Consider the following 12937-nt stretch of genomic DNA (forward strand, 5'->3'; position numbering starts at 1 on the left):
TGAACCAATAAGCAAGTGAACAGACATTCACTTTTGATTTTTGGAAATGAAACCACATACCTGCAGTGACTCAGACCAGAAGCTGGGGGGCACTAGAGCACATCTCCCTACTGGGCTGGAGCAGACAGCTTAGGCCAAAGCTAGCTGCCCACCCTGCAAAGGGGAAGGGGTTGTGGAGAGGTGCAAAGCATCCTGGGATGCTGGGGGACTGAGAGTTAACTTGAGTCTGGGTGGGGATCTGGGACAGAAGTTCATTAAACCAGTTTAACGTAAATCAGTTAAGTCTGATATTATATCCAGGTTTATCTTAAACTGGTTTCAGCCATTTTGAAAGCAGTTTATGTGCACTGAAGTTCTGTTGTGTTACAGATTTGAACCAGTTTCCAGTCAGTTGTACTGATCTATGTGTAACTTCTGTCCCTGGCCATCAAGACCAGTAATGTCTTTTTATAGAGGCTCTCCTTTTCCTAAAACTACTGAGAAACTGTTTGCTAAGAAAATACCTACATCCTTGACTTTCACAGGGAGAGATCAGAGGAGAGGCCATACCCCTCTCCTTCATATCTATAAAGTGCTGTGACATTTTCCATCAGAAACATTTCTCCAGTCTTTTACTGGCATTTCCCCTCATTTATTTCAGAAAAGCTAGTGTGTTCATCCTCACTAGTTTGGGTAGGCAGTAGATACCGTAAAATCTTCCTGAAGGACACGGAATCAGGCTTCATCGTTGAGAGAGATTTGTGCCCTGCAAAATCTAAGTCTTCGTTTATCCATGTCTAGTTCTGACCCTTCTGACTGTACAGAGAAGCTTCATGTTGTAAACCAAGTGTGAGCAAAAGTACTGATCCAGTACTGCTTTTGAAATCTAAAGCGTTCACATGTGCAGCCAGGCATGCAGACGCCGTCTTCAGTTTATTTTTGTGGTCACCCAGAATGAATCGGCACGGTGGCAGGAGTTAGGCCCCGGTGCAATCTGAAAATCGGCGTTCTGTGACGAAGGGGAGTGTCAGATCTGAACTAGAGGGGCAGGCCTCTGAAGTCAGTGGTGTGAAGCTATAAAATGTGAGAGTACTTTATCTCTGGAAAGAGCTTTAATTGAGGATTACTGTGCGACCCTGTAGTCTGTGCGCCAAAGATTTGTCCCTCTTACAAGTTACAGCTGTAAATGCTGGGCAGATCAACAAGGTCACCAGGAGGGTTGTGAATTGTTAATCAGTTGGTTAAGATAAGAGTGCTAACAAATAATGGGAGAAAAGCAAGGGCATTACCTATTTTTAAGAAGGGGGACTTGTCAGTAAACTGTTTGATAGAGTGCTTTAAGGAAAATTATCAATGGAGCTGGACAAGTTAGGGATTATAGAGGAAATGTGAAGTGAGTGAGGACCTGGTTGAAGGGAAGACAACTGTTGGTAATGTTAAAAGGGGAACTATCAGGTTGGAGGGAGGTACTAGAGGAGCTCCTCCAGGAACAGTCTTACAACCGATCTCGTTTAATGTTGCTTAGTAATGAACTTGGCTCACACAAGCGAGAGTATGCCCATTAGCTTTGCTGCTGATTTATAGAGAGGTCCTCTTAATATGAAGGAGTGGAATATCCTACAGAAATAGCTGGAAGACCTTGAGGTCTGGAGTGACAGATACGAGATGAAACTCTGTACTACAAAATAGTAGTAGTACTATTTTTCAAAACTTCAGGTATAGACCACAAGATCATCAGGTAGAAACAGTCGAGGAGGAAAAAGACTTTTGGGTGTGCAAGTTAATCACAGGATGACGGAGGTTAAGTACGTGAGGGAGGTGGACAAACACCAAGGAGGAGGAAGAAATGTTTAAACTAAAGGGCAGTGTTGGCATTAGAGCAAATTGGGGTGAACTGAACAAAAGCACATAACCAGTCTGCTTGTGGCGAGCCATGACGTGGAGTCTGTGATTTTTTTTCAGTGAATGAAGGCCTTGTCTACATGGAAAGTTGGATTGTTTTAACCCTCCCCCTATCCTTATGTGGATAGTTATAAAACTGCTCTTATACTGGGTCATGCAGGCTCTTCGGTGTTAATTCAGTTTTAAGTGCACGCTTGAGGCTATACTGGGGGGAAAAATCCCAGATAGAGAAAGTCTAACACTAGATAACACCGCAAGGTGCTTTATGCGTATATCAATGAATATGTGCTTACAAATGCTTTGACTAACGGGGGCATGGTCTCTGTGTGTTTTCTGGTCATTGAAAAACTTTAAGGAAATCCAAAATGGATATTAAAAAACCCAAAGTTACAACCTTTTTAAAATTAGCTTTCTTGACTGGCTGGATCCTTTGCTGTTGAAGTCATTTTGAGACAGGATGTTAGTCATTTGTTTCTACATCCCTATCAAATACTGTGGCTTGTAAATTCTTTATTCTGCCCTCTAATTGATTTTTGGACATGATTCTCTTTTAAATAAGCCTTGCCAGACTTTGCTAAGAAAAACTAGTACCAATCTAAACATCCTGTAGCTTATAAACTTGTGTTTTGGATAATTTATACAAATAAAATGTGGAAAATGCTTAGATATTTTCAAAAGAAATACAGAATCTCCATAGAGCATATGCTCAAAGTACTGGATCCAGAAGCTAGAAAGAGAATCCATAGTATTACCAGCTATTGTAAAATTCAGGAGCTCATTTTAAGCACCAGTTTTTCTGGACATAAACACCTGTGCTTAGTTCTCTGTAGTGGGTGCTGTTTCTGGGTGCCACTTGATATCATTTGAAAATAATTAAAAGTAAGTTTTAGCTTGTACCTGGCTTCCTACATCCGGTTGTAGTAGTTCTGATATTCATGGTAATTTCTGCATGGGTTCTTGTGGTTAATATCCAAGAGGCGTGCCAGTGCAATCTCAATGAAAGGTCAAATACCTTGGACCCCTATGAAGAGGAGGGCAGAAAGCTTACTTTTTTGGTTTGGCTCTTTTTTGAGTGAGTTGAGAGCTGAGATTGTGGGCGCCATCATAATTTACTAATTAAATATAGAACCTTGCCAGGTTAATAGGATTATGCAGAGTAATGCCCAAGGTATTGAGAAGAAAAGGGAACAAAGAAACGCAGGCTACTGTAATATGGTTTTGCCCTCTAGCAGAGAATTATTCAGAATAACTTGCAATAAGAAGGGGCAAGTTACGATATAGAAAAAATTGGTTCTTTGTTGCTACACTGTGACCCCCAGTTTAATCATTTCAGGCCTATTGTGAATCCTTCAGCAGGGATTGGTTGCATTGCAGTGATGGTGTAGCTTCCTTGGGGGAAGCCTAAGGCGTTAACTCCTTAAGAGCATCACTTCATGGCAAATTAAGAAGCATATTTAATAGGATCCAAAAGGAGTCCTGTCTTGTCTGCCTTGTTAAAACTCTTTTGACTATGGTGTGAGTCACTGCGGTTGGGAAATGGGGGAATTTTTTTTAAGGGGCAAGCTTGTAAATTTGGGAGGATGCAACCAAGACTTAAGGGGATGTGTCCCCTCCCATACTAACAGCTGATCTTCTGAAACCGTTGATCTTTAGAAAGTAGAAAACTGGAATTCTGTCACTGTTCTAACTTTCAATAAAAAGATACTGTTTTTCACTAGGATTTTTTTTTTTTTAATTTGGGATCATGATACCCAGTTAGCAAAATTTTCTAAAGCAGCAGTTCCCAAACTTCCCTGTTGTGACCATCTTTACAAGCCTATTATTTTGTGCCACCTCTGTACAGCAGTCACTGTCCCTTTGCCAACAGTTAAGTGGAGGCAGGGACATAACCATACCTCAGCTGATTCATAACTGACCCTATGCCTGGTTTTACACCAGAGATGAGAGCTAATCCAGAGCAGTTTACTTCTGAATGAAATAGGGCTAAATTGCCCAGTGCACGTGTCAATTTATCATGGGGCAATTGTGGGTCCAGTGGCAGTTACCCCAAAGCAGCTGAGGTGCAATAAGCCCCTCTTCCCTTCTAATTGTCGGCACAGGGGAATTGGGAGCTTTGTAAGGCTCTTAACCCTTGCTTTGGGAACTGCAGCCCTAGAGAGCCATCCTGTATCTTGGCTCTCAGCACAAGAAAGTCTTTGTAATCAGAGATGGCTTTTCAAAGACCTTCACTTGAGATTTTAGGTACCCTTTTCATAGCACTTCTTTTGTAAGTGTTCTGTAGTGTTTTCATGAACATTTGATATTGCTCCTGGAATATTCAGGTTCTAGGTAGCTATTAATTTGTCAAAAATTAGTGAAATTAAATGTGCAAAAACATGCAGTTGGTCATGATTATAAAGGCTTAGAGCAAAGGAGACAGGGTGACCAGTTAATGAGAAGATTTTTATTCTATTTATCTTCCTAAAACTCTTTACTTTTGCAGTTCAAGCTAGAGATGCATTTTAAAAAAAAGACAAGGTTAATTTGTCTCCAGAAGACATTTGAGTGCTTGTCGGTCCGACATCCAGCTCCCTTGGTAAGGCTTCAGGGTTGGGGACCAGCTACATTTTACAGAACGTTTTAATCCTGCGTGATCAGCAAAACATGCCCCATCGTTAGCGGCAGTATTTTAATTGCAGCTGTGCATGAATTGTGCTGTACTCCTCTACAAGATGACTTCAAGAGCCGTGCCCCTTGATGTGGATACTAGCATCTTTTTTTTATCTTCCCTTGTTGTATTAACATTGTTACAGTTGGGATGGATTTCACCACACTTCACTTGCCCTTCAGGTGTGGATGAAAAAACTAGGTTTCTCTGGTCTTGAAGCTGTCTTCAGCTGTTTCCATGTGCACTGTGACAGCAGCTGCAAACTTTCGCCTTCTTTTAGCGGTAACGTGGCTGTTAAAGTGATGTGACTGCCAACCGTGGCTGCTTCTCTCTCTCTCCTTTTTCTGTGCTTAGCGAAGGCTGCCTCCCAGCACAAATTCATTTTCTTTTGTTGTTCTTGAGCTCTGGGCAGCTTGAAGGACCATGTCCTTCTAAATTACATGACTATGAATCTTTGTCTCTTTGAGGAGCCTTCTTGGAGCAGTTAGAGGCAGGAAGCAGTGCTTTTACTCCAGAGAAGGGGGAGAAAATTGCTCCTCTTCTATTCTTAAGATTGGTTTTGGTACTCGAAACATTGAACAGACAAGGTTCTTTGGGTAAAGGTGATATCTTTTATTAGACCAACTCACATAGCAAGCTTTCGGGCACAAACACCCTTCATCAGGCTGAGGAAGCATCCCTCATTGTCCCAGTAATGATGCTTCCTCAGCCTGACGAAGGGTGTTTGTGCCCGAAAGCTTGCTATGTGAGTTGGTCTAATAAAAGATATTACCCAAAGAACCTAGTCTGCTTATGTCCTTAGACCAACACGGCTACAACCTGTACCCCTAAACATTTGGCGCACTTACATTTTTGTGATAATCCAGTGCCACAAACAGTATCATACTGGCTGTTAGTACCATTACGGACAGCTACCCTTCACACTTTGAGCAACTTGATAAGGGATTACTAAGGGCCTGTCTACACAGGTACAAGGTATATTTTTACAATGTATTGGCTAACCCGCTTCAAAACCTTATTGTTGCATTACTGGGACGAGCTTTACTTTAACTTGTTAGCTGGCCAGGTAAATGCATAAGTTTTCTCCTTTCATGCATCTTAATGTGATTTCAAATTTAACTTGCCCAGTCTTCATTTGGGTGTATTTTAAAATGTTATCTGATATGCATTTATAAAAGACACTTGGATAAGAGAAGCGGAGAGGCCCTGTGTGATTCAATACGCTGTCTCCACAGTCTTCAAATAGGTGTTTTACGTTCATTATTTCTCAGGTCCCAGTATGCCAAGTTGGCATTGACTGCTTGTTTCACTGGGACTTAAGCACCTCCTGAGGATATTTAACTCAAACGTCATCTTCGTTAAGTTGTAAGAGGTAGGTTTATTGGGATTCCAGAGTGACGCTCTGTTCTTTCAGGAGCTTATTGCCTAGAGCTGGATCATTATAAAAGATTATGCTAATTAGCTATCTGTTGGTGTTGGTTCTCTTGTTCCTCTGGTTGTTGCCCTTTAAGATAATGTGTACACTCAAATTCTGAATGTGTCCCTTCCAGACTGTCATGACTGCTCAGTATTTTCTTAGGAGTTGCCCTCTAGGCCTGTCCCTTCAATTCATCAAGTAGTTCCAGCTGCTCTAAATGGGAGATCCTAGAACCTCACTGGTTGGGCAGCAAGAAACATTCCAGTTTCAGTCCTGAATTTTATTCCTGGCCATCTTATACTCATTTGTTTTTATGCTAGCATTGTCTTTTAGCATAAAGTAGCCATTCTCCCTTCCTTGTGTTGCTTCTTGCAGTGTATTTGGATAAAGCAATCCTGCCTCTCGTTAGCTTTCCTTTTACTAGCCTGAACAAGCCAAGCTCTTGTAATCTCCTCTCCCTAGGTTTATCTTTGTAGCCCTTCACTGCACCTTTTTCTGTCTGAATTAATCTTTCTTGTTTGCGGGGATGCAGTATTCCACTGAGGTCTCACAAGTGTCTCGTACAGTGACTACTGCTGCCCCGTCTTACTGGAAATATCTTGCATCTTAGGAGCGTAGAGGTGGTCAGCCGTGCTAGTCTTATAGTCAAACAGAAAATAAGTCCAGGTGGCACCTTAGAGACTGACCAGTTCAGAGAGGCAAGACAGGTGCTGTGAATTGTCAGATGCTATGATTTTAAGCCTTTTTTCCTTGGTTGTTTTAAAATTAGTGGTTCACAGTCCCCCTGTGATCAACTTAGACACCCAGGTCTTTCTGTTCCCTCTCCATCTGAGTTCCCAGTTTATGTTGGTAATTCTTAGTAGTCCCTAAGTGCATGGTCTTGCACTCTGCACTGTTGGATTAGATCCCATAGATCCAAAAACTCTCAAACAAAAATCGTTACTACTTTAGTTCGGTGTTAGGAACATTTACTGTCATAGATTCTTTTCAGTGTTTGTGACCCGTTTGCCAGTCATGATAATAGAAATGATGCGTCCCTCATGTAATGTGTTAGTATTTAACCAACTTTTTCTGCATTTTGGGGTAGCCAGTGTAGGAGCAAATGGACTGTTTGAGAGAGGCTTCAGGAAATCCAGTCCACTCTTTGCAGTAGATGGGGTGGGGAGTTTTGCTGTATTCTTCCACATCTTCTATTTAACTATCCATCTCCTAATGAACAGAAAAATGACCTTGATCAAAAAAAAAATAGGTGCAGTTAAGTGGTTGCTAGAACAGTGTCTAATGGAGACATCAGTCCTTGGGTCTGCCCAGACGCACTTCTCCTTTCCTTATCCTCTCTTGGAATTTGTTTCGCTTGGATTGTCTTGTCTCTTTGACAATGAATTACGGTCAGGTCAGTGTATCCTACATGAAGAACCTATGTGATCTGGGTGTGTCACACATAGCTTTCCTATGACTACAGGAACATAGGAACTGGTGTATACCAGTACTTGTATAAGCCAGGTATCTGCTGTTCCTAATTACCATTGTAATTACAATTGTTTTCTTTGCTTATTTTGCTTCAGACCAGCATTGAAATTAGTAATTTTAATCCTGATCAAGTAGCTGTGTGTGGAGGAAGAGTGATCAAAGGAAAAATCTTCAATGTTAAGCTTCTATTGGGTGGATTATTTAAAAAAAAAAAAAAAAGAGAGGCTCCAAATACTGATCTGTGTGGGTGAAAGTTTCTGTTTCATTTCTGAAAACCAACAATCCATAATGCTTTGATAGTTTTTTCCTTAAGTATTGAGGATTGCCATTACATAATCAGTGTTTCTCTACTTCATTGAGTTGTATTAAGCGGGTACTTAAACATTTATTATCTATCGCTGCTTTACAGAATTTTATATACTAATTTTAAGTTTCCAAGTCTTTCTCTTTTCAGCTTGCATTGAGCAAGTAGGGTTAGATCCCTGATGCATCATAAATAAGACAGAGTTCCTATAATGGTTTTTTGTTTGATAATTTGTCACTTTATTATATAACTTTATTGGTAGTATTTTTTGTGCATAAATGGGAAAATTAGGTTTTAATAGCAAGACAGGCTTTAGGAATCTGCAGATGAGATTTTTTTGAAATAATTTTATGGTGTGCCAAAGAAGCACTATTGAAATTTCAAACTGGGAAGTTTAAACTTTGCTTTAAAGGAGGGCTGTCCAAATGGTGGCTTGAAAGGGGTTAATATGGGACTACTCCTGAGTCCTATCCTCCTGTCACTGCTGGGGTCTCTAGGCTCCTGTCCCTTCTTCAGCCTTTGTTTCCTAGTCCCACCATGGAGGTGGGATGGATGGGACAGCCAGCGTGATGCAGGGAGGGAGCCGAGGTGGGGGCCAACCATGTGTGTGGTGCAGGAGTGGGAAGGGGTGGCACCTACCCATGCATGTGTTGCACTGGTGGGTGGCACAGGGAGTCCCTACACTTGGGGTGCAGTAAGGATGGTGTGTGGCGTCTGGGCCCATGGCTCACATCAGCGCAGCCTGTGTGTCATGCTGCCCCTGGCTGTTTAGAAGTTGGACAGCCCCGCTTTCTAAAAATCTCTGTGGCCAGTATTCCCAATTTAAAATTCATCGGGATTGCTTAGGTAGGATGTGTGTAAGAGGAGATTGTGAGTGCTTTTGAATTCAGCACTCCAAAGAATAGCAATGTTTGGCTATTGGCAGTAGTAGGGGTGGGTGGGTGGGTGTGCGCGCATGCGCACGTGCGCGCACGTTTTGGAAGCTTTATATCAATATTGCTACAACTTTGACTATAAGGTTCTTATAGATTTGTTTAAAGGTGATCTGTAAAGGAGTGTTGTTAGAATTAAGTTTCCATCTCTTGTTTCGTGGTGATCAAAGCCTTTTTGAAAGGTGAAGTGCATGGGGTTTGGGTGTTCCTTTTTCTTTTTGTGATCTTTTTGTTTTATACTAGAAGCCCTTTTGGATATTGTAAGAGCACTGCGAAAGGTCACAGTTTACGTGAAGGGTTGTGAATGCTTTATTGAAGACCAAGATGCTCATTAACAAAGATAAATGGTGTCCCCGAATCAATCTCAAATCTTAGCAATTGTATCTGTACTTATGTAATGTTTCTCCTTCTTTGTTCCCAGTGAGCACTTGTCCTGCTCCTTCACCTTTTTCTTGCATGGGGACAGCAATGTCTGCACCAGTGTGGAAATCAGTCAGCATCAACCTGTGTACCTGCTTAGCGAGGAGCACCTCACTCTGGCCCAGCAGTCAAACAGCCCTTTTCAAGGTAGGTGTTTTGGTTTTTTGTTCATGATGGCTTCCTTCTGAGCTCATCTAAACGTGGGCTTATGCCAAGGAGGAGGGAAAAGGAGCAGAAAAGCTAGGTATGCATCTCTCCTCAGCTCTTTCCTTTCTAGCACCAGCCCTTGGCTGTGAGTCTGAGCTCTTGGGCCTGAGTCTAGCCAACGTGCTGTATGTTTGAATGTTCCCCTGTCCTAGAGAGTGGGCCCCTGTACTGCCGACAGCAACCCGTTGTCCTGCGTGGCAGCACAATAGGCCTGTGAAATGAACACTCTTCCTAAAATGACGCTGAATGCGACTTACCCTGTTGTACACTTGCCCTTTGTGAAAGCAGTTTAACTGCACAGTTGCAGTTAAGCTGGTGCCCATTGCTGATTAACACCTACCTTTCCCAATGTGGACAAGACTGTCCACCAGGAAGTCTGACCTATGTCATCTTTTTGTTCCAGCGATTGTAGCCAAATGAATGAGACCCCTACATCTGGTGTGTAAGGCAGCAGTTAACATTGTGTTGGGACAAAAGCTAAATCAGCCTTTTAGATGACATTTAATTCATTTGAGTACCTTTCTTTACTGGCCACGTAGGCAGACAGTTACATACTCATGATGAAATTTGTCTGTCACAGATGTTTAAGTGGATTAATTTCTAACTACTGTTATGATGCATTGATTCTTTTATAACTCATCCTGTTCTTTCAGTACATATACATTTTAATGAGGTACAATAAATTCTTCCTCTAAGATGTTGGTATTGGGTTCTTTATATTGTACTGCACTGTAGTGAGCCTAACCTGTCAATTTAAAATGGGTTATTTAGTGGTAGATGCTGTCTGAAATGGTGATACCTTTATTCTTGTGGAGATAGTGCTGGCTGGTCTCTGGATGTTTTTAGTAACTATTTCTTTTTGTATTTCAAGTTATTCTAAGTCCTTTTGGATTAAATGGCACGCTCACAGGACAGTCATTCAAGCTGTCGGACTCGTCCACAAAAAAGCTTATTGGTGAATGGAAACAGTTCTATCCCATCACATCTAACTTGAAGGAGGGCTCTGAGGAAAAACAAGAAGAGATGGATTGGGAAGATGATTCTCTGGCTGCTGTGGAAGTCCTTGTTGGTGTGTATTATGAACAAATGTCGCTGCTTTTCCTAACTGAAATGATCAGGCTGCTTAGGGGTTTGTTTACTTCTTCAAAGTAAACCATAGTCCTCTAAGACATTTTATTGGTAACAGGTTTCTGCACCGGTAACTTTTATTCTTTGCTGTAAATAATATGCCATAGGATCATAGAAAATTCAGGTTAGGAGGTGCATCAGGAGGTCATCTAGTCCTAATCCCCTGCTCAAAGCAGGACCATCCCCAACTAGATCATCCCAGTCAAGGCTATGTCAAGCTGGGTTTAAAAACCTCCAAGGATGAAAATTTCACAACCTCCCTGGGTAACCTGTTCAAGTGTTTTACTACCACGCTCTCTCAGTGAGTGAGATTTCCTAATGTCTAACTTCAACTTCCCTTGGTGCAACTTGAAACCACTGCTCCTTGTTCTAGCGCCTGCCACCACTAGAACAGTTTAGCTCCATCTTCTTTGTATCTGCCCTTCCGGTAGTTGAAGGCTGCTATTCAATCCCCCCTCCATCTTCTCTTCTTTACGCTAGACTAAATGAGCCCAGTTACCTCAGCCTCTCTTCATACGTCATGTGCCCTGCCCCTTAACCGTTTTTGTTGCCCTCTGCTGGACTCTTTCCAATTTGTCCACATCCTTTCTGTAGTGGGGGCCCAAAACTGGACGCAGCACTCCAGATGTGGCCTCCCCAGTGCTGAGTAGAGGGGCATAATCATGTCCCTCGATCTGCTGACAGTGCTTCTAGTTCAGAGTGGCTGGGGGATGCACACCTGCTGGGCTGTGCAGTTGAGCGATTTAAGAGATGCTCAAAGAGTGCCCATTGTCTTTGTAGTACTAACCGTTCTTTTGTACCTGGTGTGACAATTTGGGATGTAAAGAGGGTCTATTTGACCAGCCAGAACCCTTATAGTCGGAAACCTAATTGGACTCTACACTGGTGTCTCTGAATTTCTGTACTGTATATGAACAGAAGCCATAGTCTGACATCATCTGATAGCCAATACAAGTTGAGGAAACACTGAAACTACATTTTGGTTTCTAGGAGAGCAAAATATTAATGACTATCACCTTTTACTTCCCCTCACTCTGCCCTTTTTAGCCAAGTAACTTATAATCAAAGTCTCTCTTTATGGTTCCACCATGAAATGTACCTTGTCCTAAACCTTGCTTTATGAAGTTTTAGAGGAAGTTGAATTTTTGTAGGAAAAAATATTGTAATATAGACAGCATACAGTCTAAATTAATGATAGCGTGTGTTTGAACCCATCTTTTGACTCAGTCTTTTTCCTGGAAGCTAGCCACAGAAGGTAACTTCTCATTATTTCCCACTATTTAAAAAGAGTAAGGGAAAAAGTGGAGGAAAAAACCCCTTAACTTTGCAATTAAACCAGTGCAGATAAGTGATTTTCTTTCTGCAAAGCTGAACCCTCACAAAAGCCTTAAGGTTTCCTCCTGAAGTTAATTGTTTCCTTCGTGGTAGCACAGAAGGGCCTAATGGGGAGAGGAGTGTACTGGGGGGGATGAGGGTGGGAGCTGGTAAAGACAGGAGAGGAAGGGAGTAGAATTAAGAGGCTTCCATCAAAACAACACTGCATCATGAACAACACTGTGCACCATGCTGCCGGTATGTATAACCTGCCTGCTTGTGCAAAGTGGAATAGAAATTATGAAGAAGATGGCAAAGAGTCTTGTAGGTGAAGGAGACTGCTTTATTGGAGAAACTATTGAATACATTTGCGTTGAATGACTTGCAAGTAACGTGCATTTAGGATAACAGTTGAAGGAATATTAATTTTGATCAAGGGTAGCTAGTAAAGGGGGTGCAGCTAGCTCACATGGCTGGAGACACCTATGCACAGGTGTTTGGACTTCATTGGGACACATTTGAAGAGCTGTCAGTATTGCAGTGCTTATATCAACATAATTACATACAAAAGATCAAACTTGCAACAATGTGACTATTCATAGAAAGGTTTCTTGCTTGTAAAATAGTGAAAAGAGCTACATTATTGTCTTCAGGGCTCCTGACTTCTTACAGGCTTTGCATGGAATTTATAAAAGCTACAATTGGAATTATGATCGTGTCTTTTTTATTAGCAAGCACACAATACAAAACTTCCTAGTGGTCTCATGGCTATTCCTAAATGGAGTTGGATATACAATGACTTGTGTTTTGTTATTCTTCCCCCCCCCCCTTTTTTTTTTTCCCAGCGGGTGTGCGAATGGTCTACCCAGCATGCTTTGTCTTAGTTCCTCAAACAGATATCCCTGCTCCTAGTACTGTTGGGGCTTCTCATTGTTCAACTACTTGCTTGGGTGTCCACCAAGTGCCTGCTACCACCAGAGATCCTGCCATGTCTTCAGTAACTCTAACTCCACCTACGTCCCCAGAGGAAGTTCAGACAGGTGCAGTATTAATTCCTTTCTCAAACAGAAACCCTCAAGAGAACATTCTTCTTTTAAAGTAACTGTCAAACTGTTCGGAAAAATCTTTCGAGCTCTCTCTACCATTGACTCGTAATTGGCAAAACATTGTTCTGTAATTCTCCCAGTGATACTAGAATTGTTAGTATATTGTTAATA

At 41.8% G+C, this 12937-nt stretch overlaps 1 protein-coding gene across 4 annotated transcripts in view; it reads left to right on the forward strand.

Annotated features, from left to right (window-relative positions):
* The window catches only part of MED13 (mediator complex subunit 13), a 77729-nt gene that overhangs the window by 30874 nt on the left and 33918 nt on the right, over window positions 1-12937 (forward strand). For all 4 annotated transcript variants that reach the window (XM_006016061.3, XM_006016062.3, XM_025210046.1 and 1 more), the window contains exons 5-7: window positions 9073-9218; window positions 10150-10347; window positions 12566-12760. In XM_006016061.3, the coding sequence (XP_006016123.1) occupies window positions 9073-9218; window positions 10150-10347; window positions 12566-12760 (539 nt within the window). The remainder of the gene's footprint in view (window positions 1-9072; window positions 9219-10149; window positions 10348-12565; window positions 12761-12937) is intronic.

This window comes from Alligator sinensis, unplaced genomic scaffold, assembly GCF_000455745.1.
Source record: "Alligator sinensis unplaced genomic scaffold, ASM45574v1 scaffold118_1, whole genome shotgun sequence".
NCBI lineage: Eukaryota > Metazoa > Chordata > Crocodylia > Alligatoridae > Alligator > Alligator sinensis.